This window comes from Pongo abelii, chromosome 11 (genome assembly GCF_028885655.2).
Source record: "Pongo abelii isolate AG06213 chromosome 11, NHGRI_mPonAbe1-v2.0_pri, whole genome shotgun sequence".
Classification (NCBI taxonomy): Eukaryota; Metazoa; Chordata; class Mammalia; order Primates; family Hominidae; genus Pongo; species Pongo abelii.
In genome coordinates, this window is record NC_071996.2 from 89,498,743 (window position 1) to 89,519,303 (window position 20,561).

At 36.0% G+C, this 20,561-nt stretch overlaps 1 protein-coding gene across 2 annotated transcripts in view; it reads left to right on the top strand.

Annotated features, from left to right (window-relative positions):
* ITGAV (integrin subunit alpha V) overlaps positions 1–20,561 on the top strand; it is an 88,260-nt gene that overhangs the window by 44,216 nt on the left and 23,483 nt on the right. For both annotated transcript variants that reach the window (XM_024243312.2, XM_054549575.1), the window contains exons 7-16: positions 1,463–1,588; positions 2,448–2,492; positions 3,657–3,700; positions 3,789–3,845; positions 6,241–6,293; positions 6,709–6,911; positions 12,006–12,197; positions 14,996–15,041; positions 17,133–17,240; positions 19,532–19,590. In XM_024243312.2, coding sequence (XP_024099080.2) covers positions 1,463–1,588; positions 2,448–2,492; positions 3,657–3,700; positions 3,789–3,845; positions 6,241–6,293; positions 6,709–6,911; positions 12,006–12,197; positions 14,996–15,041; positions 17,133–17,240; positions 19,532–19,590 — 933 coding nt within the window. The remainder of the gene's footprint in view (positions 1–1,462; positions 1,589–2,447; positions 2,493–3,656; positions 3,701–3,788; positions 3,846–6,240; positions 6,294–6,708; positions 6,912–12,005; positions 12,198–14,995; positions 15,042–17,132; positions 17,241–19,531; positions 19,591–20,561) is intronic.

The window sequence follows — 20,561 nt, forward strand, 5'->3', positions numbered from 1 at the left end:
AGGCATCACAGACAGGGATCAGAATGTGAGACATAGCAAAGCTGAAAAATTGGAATTTCTATGCATTATACATCTATTGGGAAATAAAATGATTTAGAAAAATTATAATTGAGTTTCACCATTTTAAAACAAAAATAGCAGTTCTAAAGTACATATGAGAAAATAGGGGATATTAATACTTTCTAGTTAGATATAGAAATATGGATTTATTTTTCTTTATTGCTGATTATGTCATTCAGTGGAGGGGAAGGAAGTATCTGATGAGCATGCCTGGGAACCAAAACTGTCAAGGAAGCTAAATTTTGTGATTCTCAGTTAGGACTACTTGTTAACTCTGTCTTTTTAAGAGATACAGCTGTGAAAATGTATGAACTTTTTTTTAATGCCATGGGTATTGCGTAAATAGGAATAATAATAAATAGGAATGTGTAATAATTAGGACACAGTAATAAATTAGGACAGAGAGGTACTATTAATATTATATTTATTAGAATTTTATTACAAGTTGTCTGTAATATATAGCTAGCAGACTCAGTGAATTGGCAGATAGTATTTTGTTTTAATAAGATTAAAATCAGCAGATGTCACCCTGGATAAGTACGTTAGAATGAATTTTTTCACAGATCGCAGAATTGTTGTTGTTAGAATGGAGAAAAGAATAATGTTTTATTCAGAAGAAATAGTGAATTTTCCTCTGTTCTTCAATTCAGGAAATGTTTATTGAATTTCGTATGTTCTTGGTACTGCTTAAGCCCAGATGATAAAGTAGTGACCCAGACAGAGAAAGTGTTTCTGTGCTGTAGATCCAATCTCTGTGACTGAACAGATGGGAACAGGACTGAAAATGTTAGCTGTTACACATTTCTTTCTAAAACAGCAGAAATGATAAGAGATTATTGTGTCCATATTGTGGAGACAACATTTGATAAACGAGCTATCCTTTCTTGGCATGGAGGGCAGGCTGATTTTTGTGTAGTCATCTAGATTTCTTGTCTGCTTAATAACAAGATTGTGAACGAAGGTGAACTCATCCATTCAGGTTGTTTCCTAAAGATGTTTAAATTACTGGTTAAAAAAATATCAATTGAACCAACTATTCTGATTATAAAGGTAACAGTATTGTTTCAGTAAATTTTTCATGTTTTAATGCATTAGTTGGGTGATAGCCTTTGATTTTATTATTCCATGTATTTAACATTGCTTTCTAGTGATTTAAGACAAATCCTGTTTTCTTAAATTTTTATTAGCAGAGACTGCTTTTAAGTACTGGCTTAAGCAGAAATAATTTTAAGTTAAGAATATCCATTTTCAAATTAAGTATGATCAACAAGAGTTATGTAAGGCTAATAATTAGAAGTACTAATGTCTAATATTGTTTTCCTTCATGCAGGTACCATACATTATCTGTATGATAAAGTTCCCATTCGAAGGTTATTTGTTTTATATATACACCTTTTTTTAGGTCAGCTTATTTCGGATCAAGTGGCAGAAATCGTATCTAAATATGACCCCAATGTTTACAGCATCAAGTATAATAACCAATTAGCAACTCGAACTGCACAAGCTATTTTCGATGACAGTTATTTGGGTAGGTAAAACCAAAATTTACTCATTTTTGGAATTGTGGTATATTTGTCTTATATCTGCATATGGTCTTTTAAGTAGAAAAATATTTTATGTGAAATAGATTAGGATTTTTTGAAACATACAGAATATACAATTTCAAATTGTTAATGAGTACTTTGGCTATGTTATGTTTCAGTAATTGAAATTGAAGACAGTGATTATTTGTGCAGTGATAATAATAATAGCTAGCCTTTAAGATATGCTTACTGTGTTCTCGGCATTGTTCAAGGTGACTTGGTTTGTATTCGCTCATTTAATCCTCACAAGTCAAGCATACTGTATTATTGTCATTTTGTAGGTGAAAACACTGAGGCACTGAGACACAAAATAACTTGCCCAAAGTCACTCACTTGTAACTTGCTGTTCAGAGATTCAAATGGAGGCAGTCTAACTCCTGAAGTTTTATTCATGATGTTAAAGTTTTGGTCTTTAGGACTTATTAACATGTGTTCTCTCTTTAAATTTCTTTCTGATATATTAAAACAAGTCATATATGACAGAAATAGTACTTGCTGATTGAGAGAATTTATTTCTTCTTTCTTTTTGATGAGTTGTAAATTTGCCGTTTTTAACAGACTCTTTTGTAAAGTTAATAAGACAATTGTAGTTTTGTAATAAAAATAGCCTATTAGAGTATTTAACTCAGTTGTTTCATTTAAAATTCATGTGTCATATCCATATGAATCTGTTATGACTAGGGGACAAAATATTACATAATTAAAGGAGTTTCTTGAAAATATTTTCAAGGAATGCTTACTCAGCAAGCCTGCTGAAGATAACTTCCTTGTCCTGATGGTTCTCCCCTTTGGTTTCCTGTTTAGGTTACTCTGTGGCTGTTGGAGATTTCAATGGTGATGGCATAGATGGTATGAAGTACTTGAACTATATCTAATCTTTAAAAAAAATAGATTAAGCATTTGAAACATGTGGCATTGAAAATTTTAAGCAGTTTGAGTGGCTGGGTGCTGTAGCTCAAGCCTGTAATCTCAGCACTTTGGGAGGCCGAGGCGGGTGGATCTCTTGAGCCCTGGAGTTCAAGAACAGTCTGGACAACATGACAAAACCCTGCCTCTAGAAAAAACACAAAAATTAGCTGGGCGCGGTGATGCACACCAGTGTCCAGCTTCTCAGGAGGCTGAGGTGGGAGGATCTCCAGAGCCCAGGGAGGTTGAGGCTGCCGTGAGCTGTGATTGTGCCACTGCACTCCAGCCTGGGCGACAGAGCCGAGATCCTGTCTCAAAAAAAAAAAAAAAAAAAAAGAAAAGAAAAGAAAATTTTAAGCAATTTTAAACCATTGTTATGGAATATAACAGAAGAAATGAGGAAGATGTTAGCCACTGGTGAGAGTCCAGGCTAGGTAGGTGCTGAACTTCCTCTAGTGGCTGCTGAAATTGAGACAGCTACACTTGGCTTCAGTGCCTTTCCTTTCTGCTTCTTTTTAGCCCCCAACACTGTTAGTGATTTCTTTAGCATTTTCCTCCTTGTCTTCCCCAAATTTGTTCCTGTGGGAGAAAGAATTAGTGTCTTCTTTCTTTAGGCATCCTTTGTTACCTTCTGGGCCATCTCTGTATGGTTATTATCCCATCCTCTCATTGTCCATCCATCTTCCTTCAGAACTCTGTTTAGGAATCATAGTCTTTACCTGATTTTGATCACATTTTTGTGCCACAGCCACTTCTACCCCACTTCAGTTTGCTCTGTATTATTTTTCATTACTGTACTACTAAACTAAATGTAGTTTTTCTTCATTCTTAGGTTACTTTATCTTGTCTATTCTTGTTTAACAATATTACAAATGTCTTGAGGGCTTATTTGCATATGTTTGAGAGCCCTCAATAATTTGTATTTTGTAAATTTTGATTTTATAGTTTAAAAATGCTGGTCTGTTTATTACAGAGTAGCAATTTTTCTAAATCGATTGTTTTGAACTGAAGTAGTAAAACGTAAATCTTGCTGACATAGTCACTTGTGGTCTGCAACTTCCAGTGTTGTCCTAAAAAATGAATAATTTGTTTGTTTGTTTGTTTCAGACTTTGTTTCAGGAGTTCCAAGAGCAGCAAGGACTTTGGGAATGGTAGGACAGTTAAAAGGTATTTTTAAAAAAATCTCTAAGTTATCTTCTATTTTACCAGATTTCACATACTTCTGTTTTTCCTTCACAGGTTTATATTTATGATGGGAAGAACATGTCCTCCTTATATAATTTTACTGGCGAGCAGGTATGCTTCCAAAATATGATCGCCGTCTCCCACTATAAAAGCAGTATCTACTCATTGGAGAAAATTTGCGAAATAAAACTGTAAAAGTGAACTATAATCTCATCAAATAGATAATTCATTCAACTCTTATCATTTTGGTCAAACTATTATCATTTCTCTTTTGAGTGTGTGTGTGTGTGTGTGTGTGTGTGTGTATGTAGTATATAAACAAAAATTGGTTTACTCTGTATTTTTCATTTTTTCTTGCCTTTTTCACTCAGTATTTTATCATCAGAGTTTCTAATGTCTTAAAACTTTCCCTGGCAGTATCAGAATGGTTTAATGATTCCATAATATTCAATATTCTAGATATAAGATGGGCTTTAAATATTTCATCTTTGTTTTAACCAAAGTAATTTGGATATTTTGGCTTGTTTTTGTCTGCCTTTTTTTTTTAGGAAATGCAAAATCACATACATACAAAACCACAAAGACTTCCTTTTTCTTTACTGGTAACATTAAATTCTTTTTTAAGGATGATCTATGCCTTATAATTTTATTAGATGCAACAGAAAGCATGGCACAGATGTGTGTATTATAGATATTACAAGCGAACTTCATTTGTACTACATGAAATAAGATATTTCTCAGCAAAAAAAATGCTAGTACTTTTTAAGTATTAGACATTTCTCTGCGAATACAGGCATTTTATAATATTCTCTGTTGTATGTCTCAAAGAATTATACCATAAGTTGATAATGATGAATAAACATTTAAACAGTAGGTAGAGAAAAATCTTTCTCAAAGTTTGCAGATCTGGGATTCAAGCCTTTTTGTTCAGTTGAGATTGTTGGGCTTTGGGATAGGATTGATAGGCTGGCTGACTAGACTCATGGTCCCCAGAAACATCTTCCCATTTGCGTGGCAGTCAAGATTGATGCACAACCTGGAGGGCCCTGCAGTTGACAGGCAGTTAGGGTTGCTGCAGGGGTGGTCCCTTTGTTCCGTTTTGACTTCAGCTCAAGCAGCTTCTCCTGTCTGGTGACCATGTATGAGTCTGGATCCTACTGCATGCACTCAATGATACTTGCTTTATTCCTCCTTCCACTATTGGGAAGTGGGGGTGTCTAGAGAGGAGTGGGAAATGTAGCTTTTAGATGAGGACAAACCTAGGTTTTCCATGCTCAGTCTGTTATTGCATTGGATAAGGTATTTGCTGCTGAAAATCTGTTTCTTATTTATAAAAATAGGGATGCTGGCAACTTCCTCATGGGACAGTTGTGAGAATCGAAAGAAAACATTTGAATCACAGTGCCCAGGACAAAATGTGTCTCAGTAAATGCCATCCTTTCTTTACACTTCCAAGCCAAACACCGTAGGTGACTAAGGCCCATGAATATTACTCTGTTACATAGTCGGCACATCAACCTTGTACCCCAAACTCAGTATATTTTATTTCACAAGCTCTGATCTTGTTATTTAATACAGAACACACCTTTCATTTTCCCAATTACACTGTATCAACCCAAAATAGATAATGCAGGAATCTCCCTTACCATTCTCCCTTGATATCTGAGCCAATCAAATTTGAGAAGCATTGCTAACTTTCCTTTTTTGGTTTGTTGACTCATTTTTCACCTTACTATATATTTAACCTGTCATCTCTTTTAGTTTTGTTTTGCACTTTCGGCTCTCTTTAGAGCTTTCCTTTTTCCCATTTATTTATAGCTAACCTGATCATCCTATGAAAGCCTGTGGTCTCCTGTGGTAGGGAAAAGGACATTTCTGCTCCCGGTGCATTATAAGCTCATAATAAACCCAAACACATTTGGACTGTGTGTGATTCAAAAGCAAAATCATGTGGCAAGTAATCGATAGAGATATGACACAAAATGAGCTCCTTTCCATATCTTTCCAAACAGTAATTTTTAAACAGTAGTAGTAGTTTCACATAGGGGAGCCAACTATTATCTGTTATTAATAATTATTATCTATTACCCTCATGACATAGGCATCCATATAAAACTTGTTGGGTTCAATCACAACATTTGTCTGTGACTATATATCTTTGTTAGTGTGCTTGTGTCTGGTATGTTTTGGGAAGTAGAGAGAAAGGGAGGTAATAGGGTAGGCCTGAGAAGGAGAATTGATAGTCCTTAGACTTAAATGTCATATATCAACAACACTGGAATGATAAACATGTAATATATTGTGTCCATGATCTAGGAAAACAACAAGCCTCATTACCTGATTATCATTGTGTTGGTAGAATAAACAAAAGACAAGACATTTAGATTGAAGCACTATATGCAGAGAAAAAAAATAACCCTTTCTATTTGGTACATATATTACAAATGTTAATTGTCTAAACTAATTGGATGAAATATAAACATTTCATTTTCATCTTTTTATCCAGATGGCTGCATATTTCGGATTTTCTGTAGCTGCCACTGACATTAATGGAGATGAGTAAGTTTAAAAAAAATGTTTCCAGAAAGTTATCTTCTCATGTTTACGAATACTTTACTCAAACTAAACATGTTTTTCTTCTGTTTTTGTATTCCTTTTCTGCTAATCTTTCTGTTTAAGGAAACAATTTGAAGCAATCTTAATCATGAATTCTAGAAAACCTCATATGTTTGTTCTGTTTTTTTTCAGTAGCTTATAACATGAACAAATAAAGTAATTTTATGAATTACTCATAGTTTCTTAAAAGAATTAAAGAAAGGTTCGAATTTGAAATGAGTGCTCTGGTAATTATTTTGTGTTTCACTGTGGGTGTGAGAGATGCTGAAAGAGGAAAACTGAGTTGTAGTAAGAAAGAAAATGCCTACTAAGAGATGAAATTTGATCTTGCTTTGGTGAGAAGATTCTGTTCTTCTAGTTATGCAGATGTGTTTATTGGAGCACCTCTCTTCATGGATCGTGGCTCTGATGGCAAACTCCAAGAGGTGGGGCAGGTCTCAGTGTCTCTACAGAGAGCTTCAGGAGACTTCCAGACGACAAAGCTGAATGGGTTTGAGGTCTTTGCACGGTTTGGCAGTGCCATAGCTCCTTTGGGAGATCTGGACCAGGATGGTTTCAATGGTAAGATCAAAGTTTAGCAGCTGCAGGTCCCTGATTATCTGTGTCCACCTGGAAAAGTTCTGTAAGTCCATCTGTAGGAGTCTACATGAGCAAATCTCCTTCCTGGAAAGGTGGATTGTGTGTAAATGAGTAACACACCAAATTTAAAGACAGGTTGCTATTTTTCTTTAAAAATCAGAGCAAAGATTTCAAAAATGGACTCTCATGAGTTATTATTCACTCAGCCTCAAATTAGAAGGTCAAAATGATTACTTTCTGAAAGGAACCTTCATTCCCCTGGTGCCTACTGCTAGCTGGTGGCTTTATGTGTTTCTGCATCCTGCTTAGCAGCAGTGCCCTCTTCTGTTCATTTGGCTACAAGTGTTAAAAAAAAAAAAATGCTTCCAGGCACATTGTCAAGGCAATGCTGACTAATGCATACCTCAAAGGTATGATTTGCCATTAATATTTTTAAAGCCATAACTTTGTTGTAGCTGTCCAAAATGTTCTAAGAGATGTTATATCTCCCTTCATGGTGGCATAGTAAAAGTATAAGCCTATTCTTTTATAATAGTACCATTTTAATAGTTGTCGATATCTTTAAAAAGCAAAGTTAGCTTTTACTTTAGAACTCTTTTCAGAAACATGAAATATAGGTTACAAATTACCAAGTTTTTTTAAAAAATCTGTTAAAAACCTTTCTAGAGATCACAGAATGGATAGTTGAACTAGTTTGTGTAATCAACAGTATAGTAAGCCTATGCCCCCTTAAAACCTAAAGGAAAGGTATACATTAAGAAGAAAACTTTAAAAATACAGATGACTTGTTGTATGTCTCAAATAGTAGTGGAAAGGTAAATGTTGTTTGCCCTCAAGATTTCACACCTGTCTTGTGGGTAAGTGCTATCATTTACTGGAAGTGTCATCTGGAAGATTAACCCTAGACATTTCTTTTTCTTTCTTTTTTTTTTTTTTTTTTTTGAGGCAGGGTCTCACTCTGTCACCCAGGCTAGAATGCAGTGGTGCAATCATGGCTCACTGCAGCCTCGACCTCCCAGGGTCAAGAGATCCTCCCACTTCAGCTTCCTGAGTAGCTGGGACTACAGGCTCCCACCACCTAGCCCAGCTTATTTTTTTTTATTTTTAGTAGAGCTGAGGTCTTGCCATGTTACCCAGGCTGGTCTCTAACCCCTGAGCTCAAGTGATCCTCCTGCCTTGGCTGCGCGAAGTGCTGGAATTACAGATGTGAGCCACTGTGCCTGGCCAACCGGAGAAGTTTCAGTGGTAGGGAACATCTACTCAGAGGTACATCTGCTACCTAAAATAGAGGGCTTAAAGATTTTTACCACAAAGAGAAGTTAGCATAAATCAAATGGAGCTATGGTATGAAGTTCACAATAAAATGTGAAAAGAACACTATATAACAGACCAAATCATTACTTAATCATAACAAAATCTACATAGGAAATACAGGGCTAAGTTTGAGGTTCCATCATGAATAAAGTTAATGAATTCTTTGCTATGTAGCTGGGCCTCTGTCTCCCAGGTTTTCTAGGAAGCCTGGTCATGTGTGATCTTCACCTTGTCTTGATGTTATTCCAGTTACTTTAAAGAAAGTTTTCACATTACTATGATCTAGCCAACATCTCTTCCAGCTTTCTAAGTTTTTGTTATAATATGTTGTCTGTCAGTAGAACAAATATAGACAACAGCTTAAAAAAATGTGAAGTTTTACAATGATTTTACAGAGGGGTAAAATATAGATAAAATCATCCATAGAGGATGATTATGGTCTCCCAAGGTTTCTTCTTGGGTCTTACTGTAGCAAATAGTAGATTGTGAATGATAATGTCTTTAGTGAAAAATTATCTGAGCTGTATTTATGTACAGTATTTAGCACATATGTGTAAATATAGTTACATTATACATATATATGTTCTATTAGTTATGTTAGATCTTTTGTTGTTGTTCATACATGAAGACATTGTCATTGTTCCTGTATTCCTATATTCCTCTCTTTCCACCTACCCCCACCCTAGGCAACATCAAGAGGGATATTGAAAACAAAACAATAAAGTTATGTTCCAAAATTTTATATAGCCCAAAGGTAATTATGTGCAGTTTTTATCAGTACTTTTCCAGAAAAAGCAGAGGAAAAAAGAAAAGCAGGAAAGAGCATCTAAAATGATCAAAGTAAGAAATCAATTGCATGAATGTATAGGATTTTCCAGACTCGACAGATGATAGTGAAGAGAGAAGATGATTAACATGTGTAAAATAATGAAGAGTTTAGGAAAGTTACAGATAATTTTTATTAAACAGTCACTCAACGTTGGAGCCATCTTTTGTTGCAAAATTATATTTTAACAAATACTTTATTTATTATTTGTTGAGACAGGGTCTTGCTCTGTCACCCAGGCTGGAGTGCAGTGGTACGATCACAGCTCACTGCAGACTCAACTTCCCAGGCTCAAGCAATTCTCCTACCTCACCCTCCCAAGTAGCTGGGACTACCAATGTGCGCCTCTGTGCATGGCTGATTTTTGTATTTTTTGTAGAGATGGGGCTTTGCCATGTTGCCAAAACTGGTCTCAAACTCCTGGGCTTAAGCAATCTGCCTGCCTTAGCCTCCAAAGGTGATAGGATTACAAGCATGAGCTACTGTGGCCAGCCTGTTTTAATAAATACGTTATTAATGCATATGTCAGTAGAGAAGTTATGCTTATCTTTGGGTTTTTTTGTTTGTTTGTTTTGTTTTGTTTTTTGTTTTTTTTTTTAGACTGAGTCTCGCTCTGTCGCCAGGCTGGAGTGCAGTGACACGATATCGGCTCACTGCAACCTCCACCTCCCAGGTTCAAGCGATTCCCCTGCCTCAGCCTCCTGAGTAGCTGGGACTACAGGCACCCATCACCACGCGTGGCTAATTTTTGTATTTTTAATAGAGATGGAGTTTCACCATGTTGGCCAGGATGGTCTCAATCTCTTGACCTCATGACCCACCCGCCTCGGCCTCTGAAAGTGCTGGGAATGCAGGCATGAGCCACCGTGTCCAGCCAATTTACCTTTAAGGCTTAAAAAAGGATAAAAAGAATACTTTTACTTAACTTAGGTACTCATTTTTAAGGATAACAAATTCTTAGTTGGTGTTTACTGCAGGCGAGGCACTCTTCTAGGTGGTAAAAATGAGCATAAATCAGAGTCTACTCATGTCTTTAAGAAACTCAGCATCCAATGGGGGCAGCATATATGTTTTAAAAAAAAAAAAGGCACCTCAACGTGATCATCACAGTGTTTGAGATCCCAGGCTTAATGGTCTCATATAAAGGATGAGTGATCAAGGTATCTTGTTGTTTCAGGGAAGCCATGAGATAATGAGGCATGGCTTATTAAGGAGCTATGAGACAGCTCGTGTACATTAAGGAAATTGAGGCAATTTGTTCTGACTGGTACGTAGGGTCTGTGATAGGCAAGATACGACATGTCCTTGGTCTCATGAAGCTTATGTTCTATAGCTTACTTACTTTGTGTAGTCATAGAATAAGTAAACAATGGGGAAATCCAGATAGTGATAAAGATGGTGGATTTTTTAGAAGGCAAGGTAATATAATAGAGTTTTGGGATACAGAGGGTGATAGAGAAAGTAGGGGGTCGAGAGGGGTGGCGCACTGCTACGTAGGGTGGCTAGGTAATAGCTTGCTGACAGAATGACAGCTGATCTAATGACAGAACGACATTGATCTATCATTTGGACAAATAGAAGGAATAGAGTTGTAAAAGCTCTGGAGCAAAAGCTGTTAAGGCAGAGAGAACAGCAAATACAAGCCCATAGTTGGAAACTAGCTTGGTGTGTTTAAGAAACAGAAAAAAAAGCCAGGATTGCTGGGAAGAGTAAATAAGGGTAAAAAACTGGATGGCGTGGAGTTGGGGATGGGGAGAGGAATGAGATTTGCATGGTAAACAATGGAAATACCAGGTAGGGTTTAGAACTTACTCTAAATGCTTTGGGAATTGATTGAAGGATTTTAACATGGGGATGGGTGTGACATGATATGGTGAATGTTTGGCCCTTTTGGAGAGAAAGTTACAGGCAAGAGTAGAAGTGGGAGGCCACTTAAAAGGCTGTTTAAGGCCGGGCGCGGTGGTTCCCGCCTGTAATCCCCCCACTTTGGGAGGCCGAGGTGGGCGGATCACGAGGTCAGGAGATCGAGACCATCCAGGTTAACACCGTGAAACCCCGTCTCTACTAAAAAAAACAAAAAAAATTAGCTGGGCATGGTGGCGGGCGCCTGTAGTCCTAGCTAATCGGGAGGCTGAGGCAGGAGAATGGTGTGAAGCCGGGAGGTGGAGCTTGCTGTGAGCCAAGATTGCGCCACTGCACTCCAGCCTGGGGAACAGAGCAGGACTCTGTCTCAAACAAACAAAAATAAAAAAGAAAAGAAAAGAAAAAAAGGCTGTTTAAGTGCAAAATACGGCAATGACTTGTCTAGGGTGGCAGCAGCAGAGAGAGAGGAGGGCAGATTGGTAATATATTTTAGAGGTAGAAAAGATAATTTGGTGTTTGGGATTTTTTAAAGATTTAAAATGTTATTCATTTATCTTCTTTCAGTGTAAGTTGAGCAAGATCAAGATGAAGTCACAACTTACGAATTTCTGAGCAGATTGGCTTCTGTTCAGAAAAAACAATACCATCCATAAATAAATTATCTAGAATTTTGAGAGTGAAAATAAACTTTAGATGAATCTTTTGATGTATCCTCCTCCATCCCCTACCCCTAGTTTTAATGAGGAAGCATTTGTGGTCCAGAAAGTTTAAGTGATTTGTTTAAGGTCAGAGCCAGATTATCTGGCTCTAAATTAATGTCTTTTCTGTACAGTTTTGCTTGAGTTTCCTTGAATTAGATTATTGCTTGTGGATAAAGAGTACCCTACTGAACTTTGAATTAGTATTTATCATGATAAATGGGTTCTATAAATATTAAGATCTGTACAAATAATTACAAGTACTGAAACTTTCTTCTCTTCATCCTTGCCCTCTTCCCTTCCTCATTCTTCCCTTTCTTTTCCTCCTTCTTACTTCTGTCATTCTCCTTCCCCCTCCTCTTTTTTTCCCCACAGATATTGCAATTGCTGCTCCATATGGGGGTGAAGATAAAAAAGGAATTGTTTATATCTTCAATGGAAGATCAACAGGCTTGAACGCAGTCCCATCACAAATCCTTGAAGGGCAGTGGGCTGCTCGAAGCATGCCACCAAGCTTTGGCTATTCAATGAAAGGAGCCACAGATATAGACAAAAATGGATATCCAGGTGCTTTCTTATCAACTCATAGAGCCCTTAGATTTTTCAGTCCTAATAGCAAATAGTATTAGTTACTGTTCTTGATTTATATTATAAATTATTGCAATTCAGTATTTCATATGTTGATCAAACCTCTAAAATATTCAAGGCATCATTCCCATCACCTAAGGGGATATGAAGAAAAGTCAGCTGTCTTTCCTGGGAGTGTACAGTATACTCTGAGTTTCTCCTGTAGTCTTTAATGAAATGAGAAGAGTATTACAGAAGCTATAAACAAAAGTTAAATGCTCATTCTAAGTTGTTTAATGTTAGCTATCTTTTTTATTTTTTTAATTATGTAGAATGTATGTACTTGACTAATAGTTGTGATTTTTTTTTTTTTTTTTTAAGACAAGTTATGGCTCTGTTGCCCAGGCTGGAGTACAGTGGCACAATCTTGGCTCATTGCAGCCTCCACCTCCTGGGCTCAAGCCATCCTCCCACCTCAGCTCCCGAGTAGCTGGGACTACAGGCACGCACCACCACGCCTGGCTAATTTTTGCATGGTTTGTAAAGGGTGGTTTTTGCCATGTTGCCCAGGCTGGTCTTGAACTCATGAGCTCAAGCGATCCGCCTGCTGTGGCCTCCCAAAGTGTTGGGAATACAGGTGTGAGCCACCGCACCCGGCCTTCATTGTGATTTTTTTAAAAAGTATATTATTTTGTTTAATTCTGCCATTAATACATGAGTTAATATAAGCTCATTTTTATAGCTCATTATTATACCATTTCTGAATGTAAAAAGAGACTGAGAAAGGCAGTTTGCCCAAGGTTGCCCACTGCATGGGTCCAATAGAGCAAGCAAGACCTTTTTCTCGTTCTTATACACTTTGGAGCATTATAAATGGATCTAGGATCAAAACAGATCTTTTCTTTAAATGAAATATAGTGTAGAAAATTTAGATGACCTTTGTGTTGAAACACTTAATATGAGCTCAATATACAAGTATGTTGGTCTGTTTCCAGAAATAAGACATGAAGTTGATTCTCATAAATTAGTATTATTTTAGAGTTTTTTTTGTTATAAATGCAATATATTTGTTATAGAACTTTTAGAAAATACATCAAAGCATATCTTTTCAATGTTTTTCCTGTGCAGTCACACACATTTTTTTTAAAAAGGAAATCATGCTTTTATATGCTATTCATAGTGTTTTATTCAATGTTTCAGAAACATTTCTTTATTATTCTTCTAAAACATGAATTTTCTGTTTCCCTTTGTAACAAATAGCTGTATCGTATCTTACTTACCTTATTTTGTGGCATTTTTATCTTTCTTTATAATTCTTTTGCATATCTCTGATTGTGTCATTAGGACAAGATTCAAGAATCACTGTGTCAAGTGTGTGCACTTCTTTTTTTAAGGTTGTTAATACACGTGGTCAAGTTACCATCCCACTCCCTCCACAGGAAGGTTTTTGTCAGCTTTTTAAAGCACTCACCAGCAGTAAATGAGTCATTGTTTTCCCACACTTGTGCCTCTTTTAAAATAATTTTTAACTGTATAACAGGTGAACAGTGTATTTTAACTAACGGTTTGTGATTCTAGAAATAAGGCATGAGTTTGATTCTTTTTTTTTTTTTTTTTTTTTTGAGACGAAGTCTCGCTCTGTCACCCAGGCTGAAGTGCAGTGGCGTGATCTCAGCTCACTGGAACTTCACCACCCGGGTTCAAGTGATTCTCCTGCCTCAGCCTCCTGAGTAGCTGGGATTACAGGCAGGCGCCACCATGCACTGCTAATTTTTGTGTTTTTAGTAGAGATGGGGTTTCACCATGTTGATCAGGCTGGTCTTGGTCAGGCTGGTCTCGAACTCCTGACTTCGTGATCTGCCTGCCTCAGCCTCCCAAAGTGCTGGGATTACAGGCATGAGCCACAATGCCCAGCCATGAGGTTGATTCTTAACTATACATTAGATTATTAGTAAAAATAATCATTTTTATTTGTGTGTGTGTATATATATATATTTACTTCTGTGAATTTCCTTTTTGTGTCTTTTTTTTCTTTGCTACTGGGATCATATTTTGCTTTTCTTTCATTCATTCATTTTTTTTTAAACTTTCACAGTGCCTTAAATGTTGCAAATATTAACTTCTTAACTCTTGTATGTATTTTCTAGTTTGTCACATTCGCATTTTGAGCATAAAGTTTTAAACTTTTATGTAGTTAAATCTGTTTTTATGTTTTTTTCATGTGCTTTTCTGTTTAGAAAAGACTTCCTCAAATTTAGCTTGGGTATACTGTGAGATAGCACTCTCATTTGACTTTTTCTGAATCGTGAACCAGTTGAACCAGTGGCATATGAAAACTAATGTGTTTCATTCTTGCTGATTTGAGTGCTATCTGCTATCGTATTTTATATACATATATTTGTATATATATACACACACACATATTATATATAGGAAATAGAAAAGAAATTTTATAATAAGATTGTAAAATCTACAGCCATCTATAAAGCTTTTTCCTTTGGCAGTATGTATGTTTGGCAGGTGTATGCTTATCGTTGCTACTTTTTACTAAATATTCATTTAAAAGATTTATATCCACCTAGATGAAAGTCTACTTTATGATAAGCATTTTCCACTGGTGGTAGTTTGTTTACAGTTTTCATATATTTTAGCCTTTTATATGATATCTTACAACCTCTTAATGAATAGTTTTGAGAATTTGTTCAAGCTTTTTTATGTTCATTGAAAATTTTATAGAATAGTATATACATTTTAAAAACCATTATCATTATTAACATGTTTTTCCACTCTTTCTTAAGACTTAATTGTAGGAGCTTTTGGTGTAGATCGAGCTATCTTATACAGGTGAGCATTTTCTGTATTCTGTAGTATAGGAATATTCTGAATTATCTGAACATTTTTTAATTAAGTGTCAGTGTTTGAATTTTAGTTTAATTTTCTTGAAATAATGATAAAATTTGTTCTTTCTATTCATGATTTGCTGCAGGCAAATAGTATTATTTTTACTGATACGTAATAATTGTACATATTTATGGGGTACATGTGATATTTTGATACATTCATACAATGTAATGATCAAATCAGAGTAATTAGGATATTCATAATCTCAAACATTTATCATTTATTTGTGTTGGGAACATTCAGAATCCTCTCTTCTAGCCTCTCTTCTAGCTATTTTAATTTTTTATTTTCTTTGGAGACAGAGTTTCAGTGCAATGGGACCATCTCGGCTGCCTGGAACCTCTGCCCCCTGGGTTCAAGCAGTTATCATGCCTCAGCCTCCCAAGTAGCTGGGGTTACAGGCACATGCCACCACACTGGCTAATTTTTGTATTTTTAGTAGAGACAGGGTTTTGCCTGTCTGTTCCTGAACTCCTGGCCTGAAGTGATCCACCCGCCTCAGCCTCACAAAGTGCTGGGATTACTGTCATGAGCCACTGTGCCCAGCCAGCTATTTTGAAATGTACAATAAATTACTGTTAACTATAGTCAATCTACGGTGTTATTGAACACTAGAACTTCTGTCTTTTATTTATTTATTTATTTTTTGCCCAGTCTGGAGTGCAGTGGTTCAATCTTGGCTCGTTGCAACCTTTGCCTCCCAGGTTCTAGTGATTCTCATGCCTCAGCCTCCTGAGTAGCTGGGACTACAGGCATGTGCCACCACACCTGGCTAATTTTATGTATTATTGGTAGAGACAGGGTCTTGTTGTCTGGGCTGGTCTTGAGCTCCTGGGCTCAAGTGATCCACCCGCCTCAGCCTCCCAAAGTGCTGGGATTACAGGTGTGAGCCACTATGCCCGCCCCTTCTTTGTCTTTTAAATTATGTTCAGAGGTATTCTCTTGTAGTTTTAATCTCTCTAAAAATTGTCTGGGTTTACATTTTCCTATAAGAAACAGGAAATTAACCTCATGCTTATGTCTTAGTATTCTCTGACCACAAGGTCAGTATGTAATGAAACCCCAAATGAATATTTTTATTAGAGCAATATGTATGAATTTATATATTTCTATTTCCCAATTTCTTATGTATCCCCAGTTATTCTCTGTATTTCATCAATTCCTCATGACTTAGAATATCAGTTGTCATCCCAAGTAGTTAAGATGTTTACATATCTGTGATCTGAGTTTATACATGGCAGGAGCACTAACATTAGTGCTGTGTAGCAGTTTGTGATGGGTCAATTTAATTGTAACTATACAATACTTAACAGATTTCAGAGATTTATCATTTTGAGACAGGCACATTGACTTGAGCCAGCTGTATTTTTGTGTAGGACTTAAACCTGTGTATCTGAACTCAGGAAAACTGTATTTATTTTAATTTATTGTTTTTAGTTTTTAAAATTGCTGTTAATTATATAATGTATGTGGTAAAAATGCAAACAGTGTAAGAAGGGTATATAAAAAAAATGTTTTACCTCATACCAGCTAATAATTTATTTGTTTCTTCTATTAGAAATATTCTATGCATTAAAAAATCATATTATGCATGTATGTATGTATATCAGTAGACATCCTTTGTACTTTTTGGGTTTTTTTTTCTCTCCCACTAAAACTATATGTTGGTTATGTCTTAGAGGTCATCCCACTCATTTTCTCCATGGTAGTGCAGTGAATTCGGTAGATATCTCACAACTTATTTAGCCATTCTGCTTTAGTGACTGAATTCATATAGGCCAGCCATTGTCCCACCTTGCCTGGAACTGAGCAATTTCCCAGGATGCAGGAGTTACTGTGCTAAAATTAGGACAGTTCTGGGCAACTGAGACAGTTGATCACCTATGGTTATGTTGTTCCTGTTCCTTTTACTATTACAAACAATGCTTTTAGTAGACATTGTACTGTATATGTAGTGAATATGAACCAAAAATATTTCAGTCAACCTAACTTCTTAAATAATTTTTTTCTTCATCTTCTTTTTTACCCCCCTAGGGCCAGACCAGTTATCACTGTAAATGCTGGTCTTGAAGTGTACCCTAGCATTTTAAATCAAGACAATAAAACCTGCTCACTGCCTGGAACAGCTCTCAAAGTTTCCTGGTAAGGGTATTTGTTTAATAATAGTTATTATTGTGATTATTATTCAGGCATTGTAAGAACAATTGCAAATGAAGGTGGTAGGGCTGAAGTATTGCTAAAACAGTTTCTGTGAGTATACTGTTTTTTCTATTTTTTATTTGAAGCAAGGTCTGCCTCTGTTGCCCAGGCTGGTGTGCAGTGGCACAATCATGGCTTACTGTAGCCTCGACCTCCCAGGCCCTAAGTGATCCTTCCACCTTGGCCTCTCTAGTAGCTGGGACTACAGGCGTGTGGCACCATACCCGGCTAATTTTTAAAATTTTTTGTAGAGATGGGGTCTCCCTATATTGCTCAGGTTGGTCTCGAAGACTGCTGTGCTCAAGCAGTCATCCTGCCTCAGCCTCCTAAAGTGCTAGGATTTACAGGCATGAGCCATTGCACTTGGCCTTACACTCTATTTTCATGTTATAAATTGGATTATAGAAATAGTGCTCCAAAAAAGATATCTAAAGGCTGTAAAGATACTCTATAAATTAGTATGAAATTAATTTTTGAAGAATTATGCATGGTCAATGAATATTTTCAAAAAGAAAGAAAAGCTAATAAGATCTCAGTTCATTTATATGTAATTCCAAACAGGCCCATGAACACTTAAATTTTTAAAAGATATCTTGTTTTTCAGATTTAATATCTGTGAACAGCTGTATGAAAAAAATTATTTTGCTCTAATATATTAATTTTTTGCTTATTCCTTTACTAGTTTCCAAAGAAAAATATAATATTTTTTCATAAGTTAAATATCTGAATTCTTCTCTACTCCATTCTTTCTCTCATCTTTGTCATTTGTATGCTACTTGAGTAATTTTTGCTCTATTTTCATTATAGATATTTTTTAAGTTGTCTCATGCTTTACTTCACAGTATTTAAAAGCAAAATGTAGAAACCAGTATCTTTCTCATACATATCAATATAAATATAAAACTAATGAAAAATCTTGACCCGTATACTACCAAAATCACCATGAGTAGTCATTCATGAGTTCCCACTTTGGGAAACACTATTCATGTTCCTTACTTACACAGAAGAGTTGCAGAGGACTTATGATCAAGGAGAAAATGATTGGTACCTAGAAAAGTTTTACTTCAAAAGAGCCAATTAAAGATATTTTTCCTGAATTTGTTTTTGAATATTTTTGAATTATTGTTATGGTTATTAAAATTTTGAAATTTTCATTTATTTAATTGGATTACATTTAAAAATTCAGTAATATTTGGTCTTCATTTTTATGGATTGGCAGTGAAGTTGTTTTCAAGATTTTGCTGTAAGTTTTACTGCTTTTCTATCCTGCATATCTCTGTGAAGTTGCCAATTATCTGCTTCTAATTATGTTAGTAATTCAAAGGCTTCAAATGCACTAACTAGAGCAGTAACATCATATGATTTTTGAGTATGGCACATAGTAAGAAATACATTTTGCATTATAAACACATAAAAGTAATTAAATCAAGCATTTCAGAAAATCATGCTTACCTTTGGTACCTAAATCAGTTTTATTTATTTATTAAAAAATTTTTCTTAAGATGCTGAACACAACCCATTAAACTGATTTCAAAACCTGTTAATAAATTGTGAAGAACACTGCTGTAAAGGAGGTTGCTAATTAAAGAAAGTTTTGGTGGGTCCTTTTATCAATGAGACAGTTTTTAAAATCTGAACCGTTGACTAGGCACAGTGGCTCACTGTAATGCCAGCACTTTGGGAGACCGAGGCGGGTGAATCACCTGAGGTCAGGAGTTTGAGACCAGCCTGGCCAACGTGGTGAAACACTGTCTCTACTAAAAATACAAAAATTAGCCGGGTGTGGTGGTGCATGCCTGTAATCCCAGCTACTTGGGAGGCTGAGGCAGGAGAATTGCTTGAATCCAGGAGGCAGAGGTTGCAGTGAGCCGAGATCCTGCCACTGCACTCCAGCCTGGGCAACAGAGTGAGACTCTGTCTCAAAAAAAAAAAATCCGAATTGTTATTTCCCTCATTTAGATTTATCAATAGGTTCTATAAGCTTGAGAGGAAGTTAGGACATTCTTTTTCTTTTTCTCATCAAGGTACCATGAAAGGAAATGTGCTTAAATTACTGAAGGATGAGTTAGGTTAGTGTATATAGTTTCATGTTTTTAGAATAATATTAAGACATGAAGAAAGATGTAAGGCTTCACAATACAAACTATGTATTGGAAATATGAGATGTGAGTGATAATAAAAAATATGTCTAAACTGGATTATACAATTTATGTATGTTTTTTATTTTTCCACAGTTTTAATGTTAGGTTCTGCTTAAAGGCAGATGGCAAAGGAGTACTTCCCAGGAAACTTAGTAAGTGTTCTATGAAAAATCGTATGATTTTAATGATACTGCATGCACAGCACTTAAAAAATATTTTAAGATATTCAAATAGTTACTTGAATTGTTATTATAATTTTTTATTTGAATGTTTATGCTTAAATACATTTAAGATTTCAACATAATTATATTCTTTGGTAACTCTTAAGCTAATTCAAAAATAATACACTTATTTATGGACATTATGAGCTAAATAGCCCACGGAATGGTAAACATGACCTTTAGAAGGTTAAGCAGTTATGAATGTGAGATAATGAACTCTGGGGAAATATGAATATTATTGTTTAGAAGTAGATGATCTGCTGAGAAGTCTGTATTTTATGTCTTTGAGCAGCCCCAAGCAATCTCAGGAGTAGAGGTGGTTTAGAAATAGTGAGAAGGAGGAGAAAAAGTTTTGGTCATGCAATTTAATTCACACAGCATACTCTACTCTTCTTTTCCTAAAATGGTTGATGTGGTCCTGAGAGCAAGGTAGGAGTGTTAAATAATTATTGCCAGGGTTTGTCTGTATGTTAATGGCAAGTGGTAAGGAATAATAGTAAAGCAGAGAAGAAACTGAAACTGTTGGGTGTGTGTTTGTGTGTGAAAGTTTACATAGGGCAGCCAAGCAAGGTCTCCCTAGGAGACAACTTTTCAGTAGAGACCTGAAGGAAATGAGGGAGCTATGGGATGTGTGGAGGAGTGTTTGACACAGAGGAACTGGCAGTTTCAGCAGGCCTGAAGCAGAAAATGTGCTCACTGGTTGAGAGATAGCATGGAGGTCAATATGGCCTAGTAGAACAGAACATGAAGCAAAATAACCCCGGGTATTCACCCAAATTTGAAATAAAGGTCAACTTTTAGAGAAACTTGCGACGCGAATTCTGGTTTTAAAGATTTGCACTCTCTTAAGAAACTATTTAAAGAACTGAGTCTTACAAGGCAGTAATCCTAATTGCTACATC